The sequence below is a fragment of the Pecten maximus genome, chromosome 18, assembly GCF_902652985.1.
Source record: "Pecten maximus chromosome 18, xPecMax1.1, whole genome shotgun sequence".
NCBI lineage: Eukaryota > Metazoa > Mollusca > Bivalvia > Pectinida > Pectinidae > Pecten > Pecten maximus.
The window spans coordinates 10,519,551-10,545,442 of record NC_047032.1 but is presented as its reverse complement, the minus strand read 5'-3'; the positions used below and the strand labels follow the sequence as shown (position 1 = coordinate 10,545,442).

The 25,892-nt window shown below is 40.7% G+C and overlaps 1 protein-coding gene across 1 annotated transcript; it reads left to right on the top strand.

Annotated features, from left to right (window-relative positions):
* The first annotated feature begins 7,937 nt into the window (after positions 1 to 7,937).
* LOC117316820 lies at positions 7,938 to 10,715 on the top strand. Its single transcript, XM_033871595.1, has 2 exons — positions 7,938 to 8,049; positions 9,340 to 10,715. Exon 2 carries the CDS (start codon positions 9,348 to 9,350, stop codon positions 10,251 to 10,253), a length of 906 nt encoding a protein of 301 aa, XP_033727486.1. The 5' UTR covers positions 7,938 to 8,049; positions 9,340 to 9,347; the 3' UTR covers positions 10,254 to 10,715.
* The last annotated feature ends 15,177 nt before the right edge of the window (positions 10,716 to 25,892 follow it).

Below are 25,892 nucleotides of genomic sequence, written 5' to 3'. Positions count from 1 at the left end.
CGTATTATACAAAATGTACTTAAGTTGGAGTATGAATTTGTTACTAAAAATAGCCAAAATCGATTGAACAGTAAATTTTAAAATATATTTAATAGCGATTTAATTTACGAAAAGGTCAATAATATTTTACTAATATGTTTACTGAAAACATTGTCTACCTATATATAGCTTGAAACGTGTTACTCGACCGGAAGTATTGTCAATTTCAGGTACTTACTTTTGCATGTTTGTATGATATTTCATGACTAAATAAATGCAACTTGGAAGACAATTTTTAAAAGTTAAATTCATTTTCATTTTGTGATTTTGGCTATTTAGTAACAATAAACCTCAATTGGCATATAATACGCAAGGTTGTGAATAATTGGTTTCCCCAACCTGATTGTGGTATGGTGTTGTCTGTCCTCTCTCTTTGGAACTACTCTTTGGAACTAAAATTCTTTTGCTGCATGGCATTATTTTATTTGACTTTTATTTTGCAAAAGTTATTGTCATTTGTGTGTTTCAGTATTTGATTTCTTTGTTAGCTGATCTTTTTGAAATTTAGTAGGCTTTATAGTTGTATTTTCCCCTGAATGCGATTTTGGTTCTACATTATTTCATTATTTGAATATTAATCGGGTATTTTGACCTTTGACCTACATAAGTTTAGATTCATATATTTATAGTCACCGGAACTTCAGTAATTTGGGATAAGGGTCGACCTTGATGAGGCAATGTCATGTTCAAAAAGTAGGTCACTTTACCCCCCCCCCCCCCCCCCCCCCAAAAAAGTAGGTCACTTTGACTTGCATGTGGACTTTTGGTTGACACCTAGTTTTTGCCTCCAACTCCGGCTGACATAAGTGAGGTTATCGTTAATTTGTTACTGTATTATATATTAAATTTGTCATCTTGATTTTACCCGACTTGATTTCCTAGCTGATTTTTGTAAAACCGTAAATCATGCACCCCATCTATTTTTCAATGATAAACGTTTTGTTAACCCAGACCATATATGTTTTGACAGGACTGTCCACAGGCAAAAAGGACAAGATCCTGGTCAGGATAGGTGGTCCTAGCTCTGGTTGTGTGATCTGGTGCCGGTGGTATCTGGAGCTCAATAGATTTATTACCGTTGAGCACATTTCTCGTTTCTTTTGCGGTAGTTTTTAAGGCAGGAAATATCATTGATGAGGTGCTAGGGCCTTTATGGCTGCATGTTAGGGAAAATCATGATCCCCTCCATGATGGTCCTTAAGGGGAGCATGTGGCTGTCTAGGTTCTAGTACTTTATCACTGATATTTCGGGGTTAAATTCTGTTGTAATCGGGGCGGGACAGTGTAGTTTATCTGCAAAAAGTCTCTTGTAGTGAAAGATACTCCGGTGTTGGAAAGTCTGATTGGGGTTAAGGGTCAACTTATTCTGTCAGACCAGAGACATATACATGTATACATACATATGTCGTCTCTGGTCTGACAGAACAGCGAGCTCCTCGGTCAAGGGAGGTAATGAACAGATTTAACGCTATTTTTTTTCATTGATAAAAAAAATACCCAATTTGATATAATTTTCTTTCTAAATGTTAAATAAAAAATTAATTGGCAATTTGAATATTTATCCTGATATTAAACAGGAAAAGGTAAATTTAAGTGATAATTTAGTTCAAACACAAAGCAAAGTCCACGTTAAATTCTGAAGATTTATCATATGATTTAAAATATATTGCTTAATAAACATGTTATCTTTACTATTTTTTCAGAACCGGGGGACGTGCCTAGAGGTGGCATCAGGAGAACCCTGCCAGGTCTCGGAAAGTTGGCTGTGCTCACACTAGCGGTAAAAATAACATAATATTCAGTGATTTTGGTGTTGTTTACAATTTCAAATTTCATAGTTTGTAATTAGACGGTAGTAATTAGGTGTCTTGTCTGGCCTTTGACAAGATAAATTCCTACTCTCGCGGGACATACATACTTGTAAATGGCTGTGTCCAGCTATATGGATAGTAATTTTGGGCAATGTCTGATAAAAGTTTAGCAAAAAGTGCTAGATACTGTATTGGTGAATTTATCAAATGTGTAGGGTCTTTATCCATTCAATTTCTGTTTTTTAGGGAGCAGTGTAGAGCCAGTCATCAAAAGGGCCTTTGTCAATAAGTCGATAAAGGCCCTTAAGGATGGACAGAGTGTCAGTAATCTGTTTATTCCATAAAGCTGTGGTTGCCTGGATCTAAGGTACATTTTCCACTTGTCCAAGAGAAATTATAGGTACAGTGGACCCGCGATAATCCGGACGCCGATAGTCCGGAAAAAACTCACAGTCCGGACGGAATTGCACGGGAACGGATTTCCGTAACGTTATTTGTACTCACCAGTCCGGAAATTCGGATTCGTATATATATATCTGCGGTACCTGGAAATCTTTAAATTAGAATAACCTTATAATTCTAGATTTTAACATGAAAAATGTAAATACATTTAGTTTTATTTATTTTCAATACTGATATTTTTTGTATTCCTTTTCTTACAATCTTGTCAAGGTTATAACTTAATGTGCATAAGCCACAAATGATATATGTACAATGGATTCTTAATTGGGTCACTGCCATATTCATGTCAAGGTGAAAGGTCACTCTAATGCAATTTTTTTTATATACAATGCCTGGAGTTTAACTTTTAAACAGTTAATGATATCTTGATGAAACCTGAAATATATATGCAGCACTCATATCGAGTTTGATAAGTAGGTCACCAATTTTAAACTCAATGTCGTATGAGTGCAAACAATTTTAACTTGTTCTATTCACAAAATTGGACCTCTAGTCAGGCACATTTTGTTCTGTGTCGCACTTTTCCCTTTCGAATATGTTTGCTGATATGTGTAGCTTTAAAAAGATTTTGCTCGCCTTTGTTTCATTGACATGAAGAATATTTAGTTATGCCCGATGAAAAGGTTATAACCTTATAAAACAATGTTTGATGAGATGTCAAGTTCAATGCCTTATAATATATGTCTTGGAGTTGGTTTGTATTGTTTACCGTTTCAAATTCCAGCCATCAGGCTGATGGATAGGTCCAGAGCAAGCCCATAGTACCTGGATGTGGTGCTGGAGCCCCTGTCGGTCTCCGAAAGCTAACTGCTTTGCACACTTGATGTAAGTAATATTTGTAAACATACAATTTTACTTGGTTCTGTAGTTGGTCAGTAGTCAATTTACCATATAAGGTAATAATGTCTGCCTGGTGTCGATGAACCTATCTACGTCACACCAATAAAACAAGGTTGGTAAAACGTCTTATTCTGACTATTGACCATTAGCTATATGGAGATCAGCTTGATTTTGATTTAAACATATTTTATTTGTAATTTACAATTTGTTACAAAGGGATTGGGTACAAGTTTTCCAACTTATATTAAGCCCTCTCCCGATACAATTTTACATTTAGAGAAAATTCACATGATGGCAGTTTTATTTACATATTTACAATATAATTTTATAAGAAATAGAGAGAAAGAGAGAGAGAGACAGAAGGGGAGGGAGACGGAGAGAGTGACGGAGAGAAAGGGGAAGAGAGGGGGAGTTGGAGGGGAAAGAAGAGAGAGAGAGAGAGAGAGAGACAGAAAGATATTTTATAAGATATTAATACAAATAATCTTATATATATGGGATATACATGTATATCTAAATACTTTATAAAGACAAATAGTTTTGTGGTAGACCTAAGCGGACTCGGGCAACAATCACTTTGGTACACAATTCGACTTTCCTTTCGTTCAAACTTGTCTAATGTCTATGATAATCCATGCCAGTGGTGTCTTCCTCCTTTTCTTTTCTGGTCCTTCATTTATAACATTTCACACACACCCGAATGTCACCAGAGTCCGCAAAGACAAAAATACAATGTACATTAATTTCCAATAAAGATATTTTTTTAAATCTATTTGTATTTTTAATAAATAGTTGGGTTGACTGGCATATAGTTACATTTTCTTGATGAGAATAAAGTTCATTTTTTTCCGAATAGCAGAAGTTGCAGGTCTAGTGGGATGAAATAATTTAGATCACGAAACAGTTGCAAACGCTGAACAGAGTAATTATTACATTAAAAAAAGAAATGATATGCATCTTCAACAGGGTGTCCACATTGGCCGTGTTTAAGCCTTCAGCCAAGTCCAGGTCAAAGAATAGGTAAAAACATTCTCCTTTATCATTTGTTCTTGTTTGTCATTATTTGTCCCTCATCATTTGTCCTCATTTGTCCTCTTTTATCCTCGTTTGTCCTCCTTCGTCGTCATTTATCCTCTTTTGTCCTCCTTTGTCCTCTTTTATCATCGTTTGTCCTCATTTGTCCTCTTTTATCCTCGTTTGTCCTCATTTGTCCTCTTTTATCCTCTTTTGTCCTCCTTCGTCATCATTTATCCTCTTTTGTCCTCCTTTGTCCTCTTTTATCATCTTTTGTCCTCATTTGTCCTCTTTTATCCTCGTTTGTCCTCATTTGTCCTCTTTTATCCTCTTTTGTCCCCCTTTGTCATCATTTATCCTCGTTTGTCCTCATTTGTCCTCTTTTATCCTCGTTTGTCCTCATTTGTCCTCTTTTATCCTCTTTTGTCCCCCTTTGTCATCATTTATCATCTTTTGTCCTCATTTGTCCTCTTTTATCCTCGTTTGTCCTCATTTGTCCTCTTTTATCCTCTTTTGTCCCCCTTTGTCATCATTTATCCTCTTTTGTCCTCATTTGTCCTCTTTTATCATCTTTTGCCATCAATTTCATTAAATCAAGGTTGTATCGTATCTCCCTTCCCGAAAAAGTTGTATTTTCAAATATAAAAAGAATTAAATTTTGAATATGTTTTACCTATTTATTTATTCGTTTGTTTATCTATTTATTTTTGTTACGAAACGTAATACGTTCTAGAAAGTTGTATTTTGAAAACGAAGAAAAGTTATTTTTAAGCAAAGGAATCGTTTTTTGATGTTAAAGAATACGTTGTCCTTATTTGACCTTGATCCTCATTTTTAATTTTCTGTCTTTTGTTTTGTTTTATTTTCATTCTCCGTGACAGTATCTCGCTCGTCAAGCCAATGAAATCGGGCGAATTACACGATTATTTATAACTAGTTAAGATATATTAAAAAGTAAATAAAAAATGTGCAAACATGTACAGATAGATATCAAATCAATATGTAAAAAGGCTTGTAAGGTTTGTCTCCCTTGGGAGCTGGTAACCGGGCACGACTGCGCTGTATAAATTATACCTCCCTGCATTTTTAGTTCTCTGGCTTGGTTTAGATATCAAGAAAAAATAATTTAAAAAAAATGAATAAAATATATTCAGTCAGTTTTTAAGAATTTTTATTTTTGTTTTTTTTTTTAGATTAAAAGTTGTTGTGACCAAGTCGCACGCATTGTTAAAACTTGTCAAATACACAAAATACATGTACTTAGTCTCGCATTCCCCAGACTCTCGTCCTCGCTCGTTTGAGGCAGTCTCGAGTGAGGACGAGAGTCTGCGGAATGCGAGACTACAAAATACTCTACGTGTTATAGTTGTGCTGGAAAAGATGCGCTCGCGAAATAAGCCGCTATACAGTATAAAATTTGACCAGAGACCTACAAGACCATTGGCCTCTTGTTTTTCTCTTGAACCATGCAGATACATATACATGCGTATTTTTAACGGAGCAATGGGATGAAGGTGCCGTTTTAAAATACCGATTTCAATCAAAATTTATATACGGGACCACAGGGACTTGGCATACATTTTCAACTTATATTTAAGGTCCGAAGGTTCGGAATACTTACATATGTGTCGAGTCCCTGTGCAGTGTACGCACTCTCAAGTAAATTAAGTTTTGAGACGACCCCGGAGAGAACACTGTTCGAGCTACGTATATCCTTTGAATAATGTTATTGATATTAATGACTTATGTAGGAATCGGCTTGACCAGAATATTAATGAGAACTGATGGCCACTGTCCACCGAGAGGAATTTACCTATAATGTGTGTATGTATCAAATCCTCTAAAGAAAATTCGGTTTTGAGACGACCCAAGTTAGAAAATTAAGTTCGAGCTACGTCCCTTGATTAATAGGTGTAGCAGGTAGATATCGGCCCGACAAGAAGGTTAACGGGAACCGACTTGTCCAGTGAAAGGAAAATATACTGAAAATATTATGTGTCGGCCGAGTGAATCAGATGTGGGTCTATTTCCTGTTTAGCAAGCTTTTTACCAACAATAACAACAACAACAACCCCTCCCACCTACCCCAACTTAGGAAGTACAGTAATTCATAAGCAAGAAATATCGTTAAAAAAGATAAACGGCATAGTTTTAATGCTGGTAGTTATAATGTAAAACTGCTGTAGAAATAAATCAACGAACTAATGCGTTTCAGCACGGATAACAAAATTACCGGTATATCAGTTTGAATCATTTTTGGTGATAGTAAGACTGCATTTGAATCAGGAATATAATTGTATCAATATGTCATTTGAAAAAGATACATTCACTTATTCAGCTTGCATTCAATCTTATCTCTGTTTCGTTTTTAACTGCATATCTGCATTTTGCATCTACCGCTACATTGACCAATCACGTACTTCATCTTTACCAGTAACGCCACCTGTCGCGTCATATCCGGGGCCAAAATAATACTATACGGCTATGCCGAAAAATAGCAATTAGATATTCTGAATTTTGTTCTGGTTCTGCCTTACATATGAAAATCCCAAAAACGCTTTCCGTCGCTTTTTTCCATACCCTAAAATCTCGATAATAAGCCGCGGCATATTTTCTTTTTTTGGTAAATAATCCCAGGCTTATTTTCGAAGCCAGCATCGGCCCGGTATATCGTGTATGTACCGGTATAGACAAATCTACTTAAGATGGTTCGATATTTTTCACGGTGTACAGTAAATATAGTTTTATATAAAACATTTTTGAATTGACACAAATATGTATCTAATGTGTGTAACGGTTGTTACCAGTCATTAATTAAAACCCTCCAGTCACGTGATGACTTGCAAATGTATTATGAAAAAGGGAGCAGCAATTAATCTCCGGATTTTTTGTCAGATTGGAACAACTTTTGGGAACAACTAAAACAGAAAATGCAGTTATTGGGCAATATAAAGTACTACAACTATTTTAATTCTCAATCTTACATATTTTAATGACAAAACAGTACTAAAATCTAATTTGTATTTGTTAATTTCTAACATAATTAATCTGCAACACACGGTAGCGAAGTTTTCGTGTTATAGATTAACATAAATAGTTTAACATCTGTTTCTGTATAGGAAAATTTGTTTGTATGCCATTGTCCTTGTTCATTAACAAATTAGATATGTTTAAAGTTTATGTTCGAGTTACTTCGATATTGGGATTACAATTCTCCTTGATTTTCCACCGTGGAACCATACATATTATAATACTCATTTGCGAGTGTGAATATATAACTACGAACAAACTTTTTGTCGCCCAAATTATCATAATTTAGAAACTGCCGTACGTTCGTGCTATCTCAACCTGACAAATTAATTTAAGTGCATGTGACGAATTCTAAATCAGCTGTAGGCGTTTGTTATACTTTACTCAAGCTACGTTGGCAACATATTTACCAATATAATGATTCAGCTTGCTATTTCTTTGTACGCACATTCAAATAGGGTATATTACTTCCTAAGGAAGAAAAACACACAGCTATGATATCACCGCAAGAAATTGATAATTTACATCAATTAGGTTAACTGTGAAGTCACCCGTTCAAGTGAAAGTTTTGACAATTCATATGACATTATCTAAATGTACCAACGACACCACACACTCCCCGGGGGTATCGGGTCGAGTGGCGACGCCCGTTGTTCATGGCAATGTTTTAATTGAATCGGTCCACAAAGGCGGGCTACAGAATGCCGAGTAAATACCCCCACTTTCATATGATCGCCGCGATAAGATGGTATCGAAGCGTAGTAGAAAATGGCCACTACATTAGAGGGGAATGTCTAGCGACAAGGACTCGATCATCACTTGAAATTCACTTGGAGAATGTAGCGGTGCACATGTGAGTCAAAACTTATTACATTTCTTATCGAGTTCAGTTAACTTATTTGTACTATAAAACTACTTTTTTGGCAGTAGTGATATTTTAGCGAATTATTACGCTTGTGTTTGCGGGTAAGGTCACATGTTAGTATTTGAATGAAGGTGTAATATACGGGATTTACATTTGACCAGAGACTATATAGGTCTCTGATTTGACCACGATGTTTAGGACATATTACAGAATATCATTTCTATGTTACCTCCTCAATATTACTGTAGCTACCTGCAGCGTTTTGTTACAAATCAAACAAATCAAACACGGTTCTGCTCAAGATCTACCGCGATTTTCATCAAGTTCAGTCTTCGCCACGATATTCGATCACGTGATCTCACGTTCTCTTTCGACCTCTCAGGTTCGTAACGATCAGCTCAGCGAGCTGCCTACGATTTATGGACACGAATTGCGCAATATCGTCACGCTTAAGTATCTTATTTGTCCCCGAGAAATAAAAAAGAACATCGAAGAAACGTGTTGGAACCACGTTTCCAAGTTCATCGAGATTCCCAACGCTAGTGCATCAAGGTCTGTTGCGATTTAGGTCTGTTGCGACATCAGTCTTTAGATCTATTTAGCTCATCTAAGATAACCTTGTTCCATCACGCTCTCGTGAGAATCGGCAATAATCGTGGCAAATCTTTTGACTATATAAACCTCTGTCACGATCACTACGTTCATCGCGATTCCATTGTACAGCCCCCCCCCCCCCCCCCCCCCCTCCCCCACTCCTTTGCTTCTTTGCAAACCTCGCACTCAAAATTATATTAGTTTATAGTGATGCTCGAATTTGGAATTGAAACATTCAATCCTTAATAGGCTGAAATCACCTTTGATAATGAAACCTACGTTATTTTTAAAGCCAGCAGTACTTTATGAAAATGTGTCCTGACCCAAAAACTACGTACAGTGTACAAAGTTCTGTGTTTCCTTCGTTTCTGGACTGCCGTATATCGTACGTGCACTGTCATGTTGCTACAAAAGTCCCCATGATGTCACCCATTTTGATCCCCCAGTACTTAAAACCCACTCCAGGTGTACTCCGGCTTTCCTCCACCTCCAAAACCTGGCACGTCCTTAAATGAACCTGGCTGTTAATAGGACGTTAAACAAAAACAAACCAAATCCACTTCAGGTTCTAAGAAGAAGAAAATCACCACTACATTTTGATTTAAAGTATCGTATTACAACTTCCGTTTGCTTTGTGGTTGTTATGACATCACTTCCTGTGTTACATTTCCGTTTCCGTTTCAGATGTTGCCATGTACCCTCCAAGCCGAGCTGCCCGCTTCCTTGTGGTAATTGGATTCTCGTTCTTTGTCTTACTTCTCCATAGCATTGACAAGCGTCAAACGTACGCCAGACTCGAATTCATCGACGTCAATTCCGGTTGGTATCAAAACTCTGTGTCTGGTCATGACAAAAACCGATCTTCAGGAGGACGTGAAAAGAATAGTTTCGAGGTTTGTGAAAAGACGTACAATGTCGAATTCCAGACAGTCAGTGCATATGCTAGTCAGAGGATTTATGAAAATCTTCATTTAAATTCTGATTGTTTCGTCATAGAAGTCGGAGGCTTCGAAGGAGAAGCGATGAGGACACTTTTCCAGGTTTATGATATTGGATTTTATGTTGTAGTTGAACCCATTTGGAAATATTACAAAACGTTAATTAAAAAATCAAAACATCTACCACAGGGACGAATCCAGGCCCTCAATATAGGCTTGGGAGAAAAGGACGACACGGTTAAGGTCAAAACAACAGGAAACTGGACGGGCCTGTATAATGGACAAACCAAAAACTGGCAAAGTGAAAATGGTGATAATGGAACTAAACCAGAACAGATGGCCGACATAAATATCATCGGTGTTGAAAGGTTCTTTAAGGAAATTGGCATCGGTAGTACTGATGGGGTCAGAGGTCAACTCGACCTACTGATTTTGGACTGTGAAGGTTGTGAGTATGACGTTTTGGACTATTTGGTGAAATCACCGAACGTGCTTCATTACATCCGGGTCATTATGTTTCGATCACACAGGTTCAAAGGTCATGAACAAGAAATGATCCATAAGTACTGTACCTATCAGGAACTACTTCCGTTGACTCATGAAATTCTGTTCCAGAAAAAGTTTTCCTGGGAGGTTTGGAGACTCCGGAACAAGATGTAACCATATTTTCAACTTCCGAAAATAATGTTATCTTTTTATATATATTTAATTTATATATAAATTTCCCGTTGTCAGTGCCATAACGTCATTTGATATGAACACACGTATATATAATGTTGGTTCGTTGGGACCTATATTTTCAAATGTGACGTCATGACTTCTTTGACGTGACGTACACGGAGACGTCACCGAAGAAAGAAGCATTAAGTCGGTGAGAATATCGTCAATTTAAGACTTAGTCCGATTTACATGTGGGTTTTTTTTCCATAATTATTGCAAAATATCAGTCATGTCATAAACATTATCTTGCACGTGCATGTTCTCTATAAGCAGCACTGATGACGTCATAATAATAAAAGTGGTAACGGACAAAAAACCTTTCCTCAATTACATGTATCATGTTAAGTAGTAGTGTGATTATTGCTCTATATGGCACATAAAATACTCACCGTATTTTTGGGGGAGGGGCAGGTATACAGTATACAAAAGCTGCACTTTCTACAAAATAAATTTTAATATACCTATCGATACACATCTCTGAAGACTTAATCAATCATTAACTATGATACGGTATTTTGATACATAAAATCAGGCTTGAATGTTAGAACCAGGAGTTTGACATTGAGGGATACGTCTCGTTATGGGCGATTAAGAAACGAATGGGCCGTTTTCTATTTCCATATTTCTTTTCAACTTCTACCAATATTTGCTGATCAGACGTGAAGTTTTCTTGCCAGGGAACGACAGTCCATATATATCTTATTTATTCAAATACATATGTACCAGTGGACCCATGCAAAAAAAAATCCAAAATTTTTCAACGTGAGAAGGGAGCTAACTCGAATGTCCACTTTGTCGTGGTGACATTGACAGCTGACGACCAAATGAGATTCAAGCAATATTACAACAACAACAAAAATACATTTTATGTTTTTTTTTTTATTGTAAGGCCTGGTTCCCCGTGTTGAAGTGGTCATGAGGGTAATATATTTTTAGTAACATAATCAAGCCTTATCATCATTCGTTGTCTGTCGGTCCATCTGGTATCGTGCATGTCCCTGACCTCTGTCAAAACACAAGCATGTCTTTAATGAAAATAGAAATTCTACCTTCATGGCAGCCCGAAACACTAGCATTTGTAAGTGTAGGATGATAAACATGGGTTCACGGGTTTTCCTATTTATTAATAAGGGTATTAAAGTTACAATACCTTCCGGTGAAACCATACCCGTGTCGGTTTGTGTTTCTCCGGAAGCTGAGTGTATGCTGCGTTTATCGCCCCGTGAACAGTCAGGGTCATTTTGAGGCGGGTCCCCTTGTAGTAGTTTGTGACTTCCTCACTGAACAACATACGGGAGGCCTATCGCAGGCCATCCAGAGTAATTAGGGTAAAGCGTCTTGCCCAAGGACACAACCAGTACAGCACAGACCGGCCCGTTTCTTGGCTTCCCGAGAAACACAGACCGACACGGATTTGTTTGTTTGTTTTTGTTTAACGTCCTATTAACAGCCAGGGTCATTTAAGGAAGAGCCAGGTTTTGGATGTTAGAGGAAAGCCGGAGTACCCGGAGAAAAACCACCGGCCTACGGTCAGTACCTGGCAACTGCCCCACGTAGGTTTCGAACTCGTAACCCAGAGGTGGAGGGTTAGTGATAAAGTGTCGAGACACTTTAACCACTCGGCCACCGCGGCCCCTTACCGACACGGGTAGGGACCGTCGAACCACGCACCGTTGATCTTCACCTGACGTGGCCGGGAAGGAGAGAAACGTGCCGATCTGTGTTGTCATGGATGAGCCCTTGGGCTAGGCACTTTACCCTAATTACTCTGGATGGCATGAAATAGGACTCTCGTACGTTGTTCAGTGAGGTAGTCACCAACTACTACATGGAGACCCCACCTAAAATGATCCTGGCTGTATTTTTTCAAACATCAATAGGTAAAGTGAGCAGGTTATCTTGAAGTGTCAGGTGATTAAACAAGATAACATATACATGACCATGCACGAATTCGACAAAAAGTTACGAAGAAGATTAAAAATACTGAAGTTGCTGCACGTTTGTTGAGGAGGCTGAAACATGACCCAAGAAATATCATGTTTGAACAACTGTAAGTGCAAAATTTAACATATATACATGTACATGAACATGGGGTTCTTGAATTTCTTTGTTTTTGATATACATGATTTGTACCTTGTATATTAAGTCATATAAAGTATATAAAGTAATTGGTTTCTTTTTCGATGAAGTTACAACCAAACTTCATTACCTAGAACTCTGATAACTCGAAGACTCTGTTTACTCGAAGTAACAATCCATTTCCAGCAGTAAAAAATATATAGAAATTATACTAAATTTTGTCGAATACTCGGGATATCACGCGGTTTTTCCCACGCTGGTCCCACTAACTTCGAGATAATGAGGTTGTGTATATTGATATTTTATTTCAAATAGATCTCTGACACTTTCGAACAATCCACATTATTACATGGAAGCTGGTTTTTACACGAAACATTTCCTAACCATATTTATAAGGCAGACGTCATTTCCTGTTCTTCTTATAGCTGACATTTACTTCACGAAAATCATATCACCACCAGTAATGTCTTAAATTGGTGACAGCAGACGACATTGCTTTGGGACATGTTTCCGTCTGTAGTTAGCTTTGTTATAAGACAGTAGGTCCATAATTTTGCCAACAGATACAAGGGTTGTACAAATGAAACACCGGGTATAAGACGCTTTCAATAAAAAATTAGGTGTTAGATAAAATTGAGACAAATGAATTGATAAAGAACAAAAACAGATCTACAATGGTTACAAGTTGTAATAATAATAAATTATAGATAGAAATATAACACATTACATTCATTCAGTAATACGCCTGCCTTGGACTGGTTTAATAAAATGTCCGTTCGGAACATATCGTGTTTATTGTGTAAGAGAGATTGAACTGCCTGTCGGTCTTAATTGTTCAGCATTCCATACACAATACCGAGATAATTAGGTTATCAGCGGAAAAAAGTCAAGGTCATGATAATGACATCACTCTGTTTATCAGGGTCAAATCATGAGATCAGACACATAGAAAGATAGAAAATCGCTCAACTTCAGAGAAACACATGTAAAATCCAACCTACAAAGCAGCAACAGGACCGAGGAACTCTTTACGAATAAATCTCCATAACGCAAAGCAATAAATCTGGGAGGTGTGAAACTACGATTGGTGCCGAGTGCAAAAAAACTACCATCAGAGTCTAAGAAACGCTTGGTTGTTGAATTTTTCAAATTCTAAATAATGTTTTATACATGGAAAAGTAAATCTTGACGTCACCTAAAAACCGACGCACTGATAGTATCCGGCGCCAGGTACGGGGTATCCGTTTTGTGTCTTAGTTTTGATTGGATATGCATATATCTCCAAGACGAATGCTCGTCACAGCTGAGTGATTGGACATGCATATCTCTAAGACGAATTCTCGTGACAGCTGGGTGATTAGACATGCATATCTCTAAGACGAATTCTCGTGACAGCTAGGTGATTGGACACGCATATATCTAAGACGAATTCTCGTCACAGCTGGGTGATTGGACACGCATATATCTAAGACGAATTCTCGTCACAGCTGGGTGATTGGACATGCCTATCTCCCAGACGAAGGCTCGTCACAGCTGGGTGATTGGACAATCAAATACTTCAGATCTTCTTTCGCAGTATTACAATCTTTCTTATATTCCTTCTGACACTTCATAATACAGTCAAACCAACGGAAAGGTTGATAGGCTGACTTAGAAAACTTGTAACGACCAATCAATACAAATGTCGTCCAAACACAGTCAATTTTGTTGTCTGCGCCCTCGAAAACATAAGGTCAAAATAGCGGAGGTGTCTACAGATAAAAGGGGCACATGGAGACTATGTGGAGGTGGCATGTCATCGAAAGATCACTAGGTCAACTCAAATCTGACCGACTTGTCCTGGGCGAAAGCATTTTAAGATTAACTAATTCATTTCGCTCCCTGTCAATATTCGAAATTAAAAAAAAAAACACGTCATCATAATTCTGGCAGAACAAGTATGCAACCATTGTTTCCACAAATTCAAAACAAGAGGAGATTAAGGTGGCTGATATGTGACTTTTCGTTATTTCGTCCCGACCGATATAACGAATTTTTTTTTGTTACAGTCATTTCGAAGTGTTATCGGTCCTTTCTTTGTCCGTATTGGAGCGACAAGTCTCTGTTGGAGATCGATAGAAGGCAGAGCTGATATTTTCGATATCGTTAGAATCATTAGACACTGTGGTAAAGATTGCAATCAAACTCCATTTTTTTCCCGCTGTCTCCTTCATATTTCATTTACCAATAACGTCACATGGACGTGTTGGTTTGTTCATTAGTGTACTTCCTTGAAACAGTTACTATAAAGACGGTGTCCGTGGATTATGGGGCCACTGATGGACACATTTATAGTACTATCACACTGAAATGTCACACCTGGACACGGTAGCGCGAAACCCCACGTGGTCACATTGTCACGACAACGGACAAACCAGTCCTTGCTATGTACTTAAAATTAAATACCTTGGTTTGTCTCGGCCCTGCGGACAGAACCTTACAACTACCTTGCCTTTGCTGGACGTCCAATTCTAGAGTCAAACCTAAATTATTGTCAAGTTAGGCATTTGTTAGAAAACATAGACCCCGCCGACCGGTGTAATGGGGAGGGGGTGGGGGGGTGGGGGGTGGGGGTGGGGGGGGGGGGGGGGGGGGGGGGGCAGTGCTTTGGTTTCCCTCGTGTCTCCGGGCAAAAGACACGATAGCATATACTCAGTTTTACAACAGACATCCGTTTCCATTTCTAACTTGAATTTCGCCACAGAGAAGAGTCGTCCTGTAACAATCAGGAGTGTGATAACACGAAATTAATGATAGCGTAAAAATAATCAAAGAAATCGAGTTTATAATAAACAACACTGCTCACTCGATCTCCGCTTCGTATTTCTCATTCCGGTGGGTCTTTCTTTCTTTACAAAACAGCTGATGTCACCCATTAATGACGTCACTTTGCCGTCTAGGGTATTTTACTGCTAAATTATAACGTAAAACACTCGTTTCCGTGCCAGACATGTGAAGCGATTTACAACGTGTACACGGAGGATCCATGTACAACTGTTATCGTAGCGATAACACACACGCTTCGTTATGCCACACGATCTGTGTTTAACATTTCGCTTTATTAAAATACTGATAATTCTGTCGTTTCTTTTTCTATGACTGAAAAAAAAATTAATTATAAGACCCTGTATTCCTTTAAACATAAAAACTCACACATTTGAAAACGAGATGTACACATTGACAACAATTTTTTAAATAATTATATTTGATTTATTCATAGATTTAATTAGATTTGATTAACCGTCTATATACTTTCATATGTTACTAAATAGAATACTAAAACATGCCTGTAAAAGACTTACATTAACTACTTTATCAGAGGAAATGCTGTTTATAAGTCTCGTATTAACCCTGACAAAGCTTGTTGGAATGTTCTCATTTTCTGAAATGTTCCTGTAGCAAACTGTGCCTGCTTCGTATTGGTCTCGAAAACGCGTTCGGACTTTATCGTAATACAAGGATGACGGAAAAGACGATCCGAAGGGAAATGACCAAATGACCGCTCATTCCGGGTAAATAGCAATTTTGACTATTAAACCGGTTAATAGCATTTTTGAAGAATGTGGTTTAAATATCATTTCTATTGTCTACTTTTCATATAGTGTAAAATAAGAAAAGGTATAATAATATACAGTTAGTCTATGGGTGTGAGGGAAATAGCACTTTTATTTTTTGTCGGCGGAGACATGAACTATTTCCCCGAGACGAAGCCGAGGGAAATAGTTAGTGTCAAGGGGACAATAAATCAGCGTTTTTGTCCTTGCTACTCTGAATTGTAGAATAGGTTCACACTTAGTAATAAATTGCTTCGCTGCAGTTTTTCTAGTTAATGAAATTTATAAATATAAACTTCTTACTTGAACCATGTTCCTAATTAAATACCGGCATCACATGTTTTCCTGGCTACTCATTAAAAAGCGTTCACGCTCCCTTGACTGCTATGTGATTGGGCCTTTTCGTTGTCTGTTGAAGCTATAACCATAGATGAGTTACATTGTAGGATCTCTTCTAAGGCCGGTCGGTCAAATGGGCGAATTGCTCTGCTTCATGAGACACTCGTCCTCTGAATGACATTTCGTCCTTCATTATCTGGACGTCCTGTTCTAATGGATATCCCCATAGACGAGGTCGAACAGGAGAGTTCCAAGGGACCAAACAGCTGTAGGTCGGCCATGGTACCCGAGGAACGTGATCCATTCTGGAGGTCTTTTTCACTCGTGTATCATCGAATGCGATATACAATGTGTCTTAAAGGAAAGCTTCTTATCCAAAGTCAATCAATTTTATATCACTCGTTTTAAGTCTACTAGAATGTTTCCGCCTTGAATGTAAACCATTTCTATGAATGTTGAGAAGTGTGTCCACAATTTGTCTAAAGAAAGTTTTACTTGTTTTCTCATCTAAAGCGCCGTTTTTGTATATATATAATATATCTTCACGTGGTCTTGCATCTTCATTACAATCACACCGTTAGTGTTCATCTCAAACCAGTCCAATATTTTAATAACTCCAGCACAATTGTTCACACGTTTTAAAAAACCAAATTTCCATCGAGCACAGTATGCCCATTTAGCTGTCCCTATTCTGTAAATTTCCCTCTGGCAATGGCTTTAATGGCAACCGGGATATTACTCTACGTGTGTGTTCCTCTGTCAACTTTACAAAAATCTATATATCCCATTCATATTACTCTGGCTAATAAGAGGATGCTAAACACCCTGGAGGGAATATTTAATATTTGAGTAATACCATATACACACGCCCCTGGTACGATTCATTAAATTAATTTGATTATAATGATAATAACAATCACTTGGAGTTTTATAATCTTTTATATCACAGCAACATAGCTGTCTCGAAACGGTTCACAAATTAATATCCGTAGTTATTGGCCCTTTAGCAACCAACCAATGTCTTTCCGACAAAAGGGGCCGCGGTGGCCGATTGGTTAAGGTGTACCGACACTTTATCACTAGCCCTCCACCTCTGGGTTGCGAGTTCGAAACCTACGTGGGGCAGTTGTCAGGTACTGACCGTAGGCCGGTGTTTTTTTTCTCCAGGTACTCCGGCTTTCCTCCACCTCAAAAACCAGACACGTCCTTGAATGACCCTGGCTGTTAATAGGACATAAACAAAAACAAACAAGCTTTCCGATGTCTTTCCGACAACCTGGGGAATATACAGCCGGAGCTGCCATTTCGTCGCTAACACCTTAAACACATTTCTTGCGCTGCCATATACTCATTTTCAGCTGAGTCAACTGGAACACAACGGAGTAAAGTATCTTGTTCAAAGATATAACACAGCGCCCAGGCCGGGACTCGAACTAGTGACCCTTCAGTCACATAGCCCTGCGTTCTACCACTAGATCAGCGCGCCTCCGATACAGGTACAGTTTATCAGGATAAATCTCTTAAATCAATTCAGTAGGCATGAAATACCACGGCTACAGAGAAATTGATTTTTCGTTTTGTAAGAGGAAGTATTTAAAAAGAGTTTAAAACTAACTTATTTCGGGGCTAATACACCATAAAAGAGCTTTTAATTCATTTTATTATGAACTCTTTTACTTACCTAAATACCAGGTTTCTTACACGGATTTCTTTACCACAGCCCAATTAATACCTATTTAATCTGTATACTCCAAAATGTCTTCCCGTGATACAAAATATATCAAGTGATTCAACGAGAAATTTACAACAGTACAAACTGGAATCATTTCCTGATATAAATTAAGCTGGCGTTATATAATTTAAAATATAGGTCACGTTGGATGCCAAATCTTTATCGTAAGGTATAAAACGATTTTATGACCTAGGGCAAATTGGCTCTATCATCTTGTTCCATCGCTTACGTATAACAAGGTTTAGATCATATTCACACGTCAATCATTAGTTGTAATAGATAAATATCATTAACCCGTACGGGGTAGGGGAAGCTTCTTATGAGGTAACCAGCGTGCGTGGCTCCTATTGCCCCATCAGGAACAGTGTCGGCGGAGGAGGCAGGCTAGGGGTGCGTTGTTAGTAACACCCGTCTTCATCATTTTGAAAATTGCTGTTGGTGTACCTCTAAGAGCCCGCCCTCATATGACCCTGGCTGTTGGTGTACCTCTAAATACCCGCCCTCATATGACCCTGGCTGTTGGTGTACCTCTAAATACCTGCCCTCATATGACCCTGGCTGTTGGTGTACCTCTAAATACCTGCCCTCATATGACCCTGGCTGTTGGTGTACATCTAAATACCCGCCCTCATATGACTCTGGCTGTTGGTGTACCTCTAAACACCCGTCCTCGTATGACCCCGGCTGTTGATGTGCCTCTAAATACCCGCCCTCATATGACTCTGGCTGTTGGTGTACCTCTAAATACCCGCCCACACATGACCCGTCCTCATATATGACCCTGATTGGTGGTGTCCCCCTAGACACCCGTCCTCATATATGTTCCTGGCTGTTTGTGTTCCTCTAGACACCCGTCCTCATATTTGACCCTGGTTGGTGGTGTCCCCTAGACGCATGTCCTCATATATGTTCCTGGCTGTTGGTGTACCTCTAGACAGCCGTCCTCATATGACCCTGGCTGTTGGTGTGCCTCTAAATACCCGCCCACACATGACCCGTCCTCATATATGACCCTGATTGGTGGTGTCCCCCTAGACACCCGTCCTCATATATGTTCCTGGCTGTTTGTGTTCCTCTAGACACCCGTCCTCATATTTGACCCTGGTTGGTGGTGTCCCCTAGACGCATGTCCTCATATATGTTCCTGGCTGTTTGTGTTCCTCTAGACACCCGTCCTCATATTTGACCCTGGTTGGTGGTGTCCCCTAGACGCATGTCCTCATGATCATCTCTAGTGGTGTTCCCATGGACACACGTCCTCATACAATGTATATGACTCTGGCTGTTAGTGTTCCTCTAGAAACCCGTCCTCATATATGACCCTGGCTGGTGGTGTCCCCCTATACCATACATGACTCTGGCTGTTAATAGGACGTTAAACAAAATAGACCAAACCAAATCCCCCTAGACAACCGTCCTCATATTGCCCTGGCTGTTAGTGTTCCTCTAGACACCCGCTCTGATATGACCCTGGCTGTTAGTGTTCCTCTAGACACCCGTCCTATAATGGCTATGGCTGTTAGTGTTCCTCTAGACAACCGTCCTCATATTGCCCTGGCTGTTAGTGTTCCTCTAAACACCCGTCCTCATATGACCCTGGCTGTTGGTGTGCCTCTAAATACCCGCCCACACATGACCCGTCCTCATATATGACCCTGATTGGTGGTGTCCCCCTAGACACCCGTCCTCATATATGTTCCTGGCTGTTTGTGTTCCTCTAGACACCCGTCCTCATATTTGACCCTGGTTGGTGGTGTCCCCTAGACGCATGTCCTCATATATGTTCCTGGCTGTTTGTGTTCCTCTAGACACCCGTCCTCATATTTGACCCTGGTTGGTGGTGTCCCCTAGACGCATGTCCTCATGATCATCTCTAGTGGTGTTCCCATGGACACACGTCCTCATACAATGTATATGACTCTGGCTGTTAGTGTTCCTCTAGAAACCCGTCCTCATATATGACCCTGGCTGGTGGTGTCCCCCTATACCATACATGACTCTGGCTGTTAATAGGACGTTAAACAAAATAGACCAAACCAAATCCCCCTAGACAACCGTCCTCATATTGCCCTGGCTGTTAGTGTTCCTCTAGACACCCGCTCTGATATGACCCTGGCTGTTAGTGTTCCTCTAGACACCCGTCCTATAATGGCTATGGCTGTTAGTGTTCCTCTAGACAACCGTCCTCATATTGCCCTGGCTGTTAGTGTTCCTTTAGACAACCGTCCTCATATTGCCCTGGCTGTTAGTATTCCTCTAGACACTCGCTCTGATATGACCCTGGCTGTTGGTGTCCATCTAGACAACAGTCCTCATATGACCCTGACTGGTGGTGTACCTCAAACACCCGTCCTCATATGACCCTGGCTGTTGGTGTCCATCTAGACAACAGTCCTCATATGACCCTGGCTGTTGGTGTCCATCTAGACAACCGTCCTCATATGACCCCGGCTGTTGGTGTCCATTTAGACAACCGTCCTCATATGACCCCGGCTGTTGGTGTCCCTCTAAACACCCGTCCTCATATAACCCTGGCTGTTGGTGTACCTCTAAATACCCGCCCTCATATGACTCTGGCTGTTGGTGTACCTCTAAATACCCATCCTCATATGACCCTGGCTGTTGGTGTACCTCTAAATACCCGCCCTCATATGACTCTGGCTGTTGGTGTACCTCTAGACAACCGTCCTCATATGACCCTGGCTGGTGGTGTACCTCTAAATACCTGTCCTCATATGACCCTGGCTGTTGATGTCCCTCTAAATACCTGCCCTCATGTGACCCTGGCTGTTGGTGTACCTCTAGACAACCGTCCTCATACGACCCTAGCTGTTGGTGTGCCTCTAAATACCCGCCCTCATATGATCCTGGCTGTTGGTGTGCCTCTAAATACCCGCCCACACATGACCCGTCCTCATATACATGTATGACTCTGGCTGTTGGTGTTTCTCTAGAAACCCGTCCTCATATATGACCCTGGCTGGCGGTGCCCCCCTAGACCATACATGACTCTGGCTGTCAATAGGACGTTAAACAAAATAGACCAAACCAAATCCCCCTAGACACCCGTCCTCATATATGTTCCTAGCTGTTGGTGTTCCTCTAGACACCCGTCCTCATATATGTTCCTGGCTGTTTGTGTTCCTCTAGACACCCGTCCTCATATTTGACCTTGGTTGGTGGTGTCCCCTAGACGCATGTCCTCATGATCATCTCTAGTGGTGTTCCCATGCGCACACGTCCTCATACAATGTATATGACCCTGGCTGTTGGTGTTCCTCTAGACAACCGTCCTATTATGGCTATGGCTGTTAGTGTTCCTCTTGACAACCGTCCTCATATTGCCCTGGCTGTTAGTGTTCCTCTAGACACCCGCCCTGATATGACCCTGGCTGTTGGTGTCCATCTAGACAACCGTCCTCATATGACCCTAGCTGTTGGTGTACCTCTAAACACCCGTCCTCATATGACCCTGGCTGTTGGTGTGCCTCTAAACACCCGTCCTCATATGACCCCGGCTGTTGCTGTACCTCTAAACACCCGCCCTCATATGACCCCGGCTGTTGCTGTACCTCTAAACACCCGTCCTCATATGACCCTGGCTGTTGGTGTACCTCTAGACAACCCTCATATGACCGTGGCTGGTGGTGTACCTCAAAATACCCGCCCTCATATGACCCTAGTTGGCTGTTGGTGTACCTATAAACACCCGCCCTCATATGACCCTGGCTCTTGGTATACCTCTAAACACCCGTCATTATATGACCCTGGTTGTTGGTGTTCCTCTCGCCACCCGTCCTCATATATGACCCTGGCTGTTGGTGTTCCTCTAGACACCCGTCCTAATATATGACCCTGGTTGGTGGTGTCCCCTAGACGCATGTCCTCATGATCATCTCTTGTGGCGTTCCTATGCACAAACGTCCTCATACACTGTATATGGCCCTGGCTGTTAGTATCCCTCTAGAGAACTGTCCTCATATGGCCCTTGCTGGCAATGTCCCTGTAGACAACTGTAACGCAGTTGCGTTTCGCTCGTTTATTTTTGGACTCGTTCCGGAAAATTGTAACATCCGGTTACGTAAGATACCCGTGCTGCTCCGGGGTCAATCACTTTTCGTCCGGGTGTCAGCAGGGTAAGTGGTGTTGACTTTTAATCTGTGAAATTAATTAGATAACCGTCGCCCATCCTTTCCTAAATTTCATATTAATTTGTCTGCTGGATATTATTTGCCACTATCGTACATGTATTTTTATTTTCACGTGTAGTATTTTGATGTATTTTCGATGTATAGAACTTTGTTTAATTTGAGTCTCGTGTGCCGGTGTCATGTCGGAAGTCAGGTTGTTGCTTGAAGGAGTTATTCCATTTTGAGAGCACTCGCGGAGTGGCTAGTGAATATTTCCGCCTCTCGGGCTGTTTCTATACCGGTTAAGCGAGGGATGGTTGTTGGTAACCTCGTAAGTAGATACGGGAGAAAAGACGGGTGGTTAGCAAATGTTGTATTCTGACCGGACATGCCACGTGCTTGAGACTCGGGGTAAACTACATTTATTTCATTTATATGGTTAGTTGTGATTAAAAGATGGTTGGTAAATGTTTCAGGCTAGACGTATATAATTGTGAATTCCTCACTGTGCCTCGCGGGTATTATTTTGGTACTTTGTTATTTTTACACATGTTAATAAATTGTTGAACTTTATATGACGAGTCTATTTTCTTTCTCACCAGTTTACTAAATGCTGTCTATTACTTGAAAATTCATTTGTGTTTGGAATCTGCAAGCGAAAGCGGCAGTCGAACCCTGGGCAAAAACTTGGTAGCAGTCCGACACACGTGGCACCCCTGCGGTACACGTGCTGCGCGTTACAATTGGAACCTCCGGCGGGACCGGTTTATTTTTGTGATATTGCGGTCTCCGTTTGGTAAAGTAAAGCAGTAGTTTTTTTTATTGAGGAATAAATTTGGATGTAATATTTAGCGTGCAGGGATAATTTTTGTTGGGGGAAAAAAAAAAAAAAGAAAAAAAAAAACTGGTGAGAAGGGAAGGTTCTGAAAGGATGGGCGACGGATTTATCGAGGGGAAGCCACTCGTTAGTTTGGGGGTTGGGGGTAATATAGATCATCCTTTGGGACTTAAGCCGGAGTTGGAATTTATTGGGATACCCAGCCCCTCGGGCCGGGGGACGTCGGAGGCGTCCGCCGACTGGATGAGGTCTGGGGCCTATGACCTCACCTAATTAGAATTTTCACTTCCTGTAGTGTAGGATATTTATCATGTGAGAGAATGTTTTAAGTCATAATTATATAACTAATAGATGATTTGTTATTTACTTTCATGTAAAATCCTGTGTTGCTGGCACCCCTCTGACCTGGGGGAGGGAACCATGGAAGAGGACCCAGGCCCCTGTGACCATATGGAGCTCCAACACGACTGCATGCAGTAGACCTGCCCGGACATAGACACTCAGCTTCCAGAGGTACCATGATTATGACCTTAAGACAGCACATGGCGTTTGATCAACTGATGGTGCATGTGAAATAACCACATAGGAATTGCATACAAACTTTTGCAAAATACCTTGTGCGGCCGCCAGGGTTGAGCTGTATGGTGGTGGATGTGAACACAGGACATTGGGGTAGTCAACTTTGCCCCCTGGTTGACCGTGACCCCCAACCGCGCAGTGCTTTATATATATATGTGACTGGAAGGTCCATCCAAAGACGGCTGGAGGAACTTTCATAGAAATATAACAGGTACAGTTGTTCTAATACATGTGGTGGTTGAGTGAAGTTGTTGGCACGGGCAGGCAACATGGGCAGGGGCCTGGAGGACACTGGAGTCGACCCCTGGAATTCCTTCCCTTCCCCAGGAGGTGTGCCAGTGACGCTTTAGTGACAGTAATACCATGGACAGTAATTATAGTTGTATTAATCTGGATGTGAGGAGTATGGTAATGTATTGAGGTGAATTGTAACAATTCTTTTCTTTTTTTTTATTGTAGGTACAATTAAACATGGATAGACAAGTAACAGGCAAGGTGGCCCTTGTGGGGCATAGTTTTGTCAACCGGGTGGGGGGTTTGATAAAGACTAACAGGGGTGGGCATTATAGGGAGAATTTAGGATTGAGGGGGGTGGAGGTTAGAATGTATGGCAGGTCCGGGGGGAGGATATGGGACGTAGTCGGGTTAGTGGATACTATGATTGGGGAGGGATTTCGGCCAGGGGTGGTTATTCTACAAATTGGGGGGAACGACCTAGATTCACGGGGGGAGGGGTGGAAGCAGTTTATGGGGGTACTGCGAATGATTTTAGATAAGTTGGATAGGTGGGGGGTGGCCCGTGTTGCGGTCATGAGGGTATTCCCTCGCACCCGGTTTCGGGCAGTAACTGGGGCGGAATATGGGGCGCGCCGGGCGCGTCTCAACTTTGCCATGTCCCTTGAGCTCAGGGACCGTGGGCAAAGTTGGGTCGCCCGGAGGCGCCTCATGTCCCCTCGGTTGCTGGCCGATGGGGTTCACCTGAACCCAACCGGCATGAGGAGATACTACCATGAGCTGCAGCACGTGGCCATCAGGGAGTTGAGAAAGATTTAGTTTGGGGGCGGGGGGGGGTTCTGAAGTAGGTAGAATGGGAGTGGGGGAGGGGAGGGGGGTAGACATCAACTGGATACTGGAGGGGGAAGGAATTTTTCAATAGTTGGTGTATGGAGTCACTTTATTTGTAGTAGTGTGTAAGTGATCACTAAATGTATTATTTACTAGATATTGGGGCTCAATCAGAGATGACGGGGGGGGGGGGGGGGGGGGTTCAGTAAGGGTATTGTAGATTAGAGGTTTTTTTTCTTAGCTGGGAGGTCACCGGTTTGGGGTTGTCCCTTCGGTGGCTAGCGTTGATATGACCAACACTGAGAGGCAAACTCAACCAAGACACTCCCTCCCCTAAATTGTTCGGGTGGGTTTTCTTTGGCACATAGGTTAGTGTAACCGTTGCAGGAGCTCTGGTCCTTGTGGCTAGAGTTGATATGACCAACACAGGGTATGGGCGACTGCATGGTTATAGATAGGTTGGGTGGGTATAGTCTGCTACTGTGTCAACTCTGATCGGGCAAAATATTTAGTTCAAGGAGGAAGTTAAAATTGTTTTAGAATGTCTATAGTGGTTAATTATATATAATGGGGAGTGGCTTCCCCAAATTTAGTCAGGGTGGGGGGTTAAGTGCTGACACCGGACAAAAGTCCATGTTTTTTCATTTTTTTGGGGTTTTATGTTTGTATTGTAGTGTGTAATGTGTTATTTTTTTGGTGTAATATGTAGTTATGGAGGTGAACTACAGCTAAATCCCTGCAAACTAACAGTTGTTGCTGGACCCCTGACAAATGTGCTGACTCTACATGTGCGAAATTTATAAATAAATTACATCCTTGAGGTTTCTCTCCAGTTAAATTTAAGGTCATTAACTGTTCTATAAGGAACACCTAGTTCTCCTAAAATTGATATTTGGCCACAGGGTTCCTGTAAGATAAAGAAATTACCAGTTATACCTAGAATTTGATCTCTGCTAATGAAATAAGGCACTTGTCTACATATTATTGAGTATAACCCAGCATCAACTGTGAAAGTCTAGGTTTTTTTATTGTGTCGAGTTTTGTTGCACAGTGGAAAGTAACATGTGCAATTTGTTAATGTCATGTGTAACTAATTTTTTTTATGTGACTAGCTGTTATATGGTTACTATATCCCTATTGAAGAACAGGCTGGAAAATAGAAAAGAAATGTCAATATTCATTTTTGGGATTTGAAATACTTATGTGCTCAGGAGTGAATCAAAA

Bases quoted from the DNA above. Each gene is read 5' to 3' on its own strand.
- LOC117316820 (XM_033871595.1), top strand. From the start codon at position 9,348: ATGTACCCTCCAAGCCGAGCTGCCCGCTTCCTTGTGGTAATTGGATTC.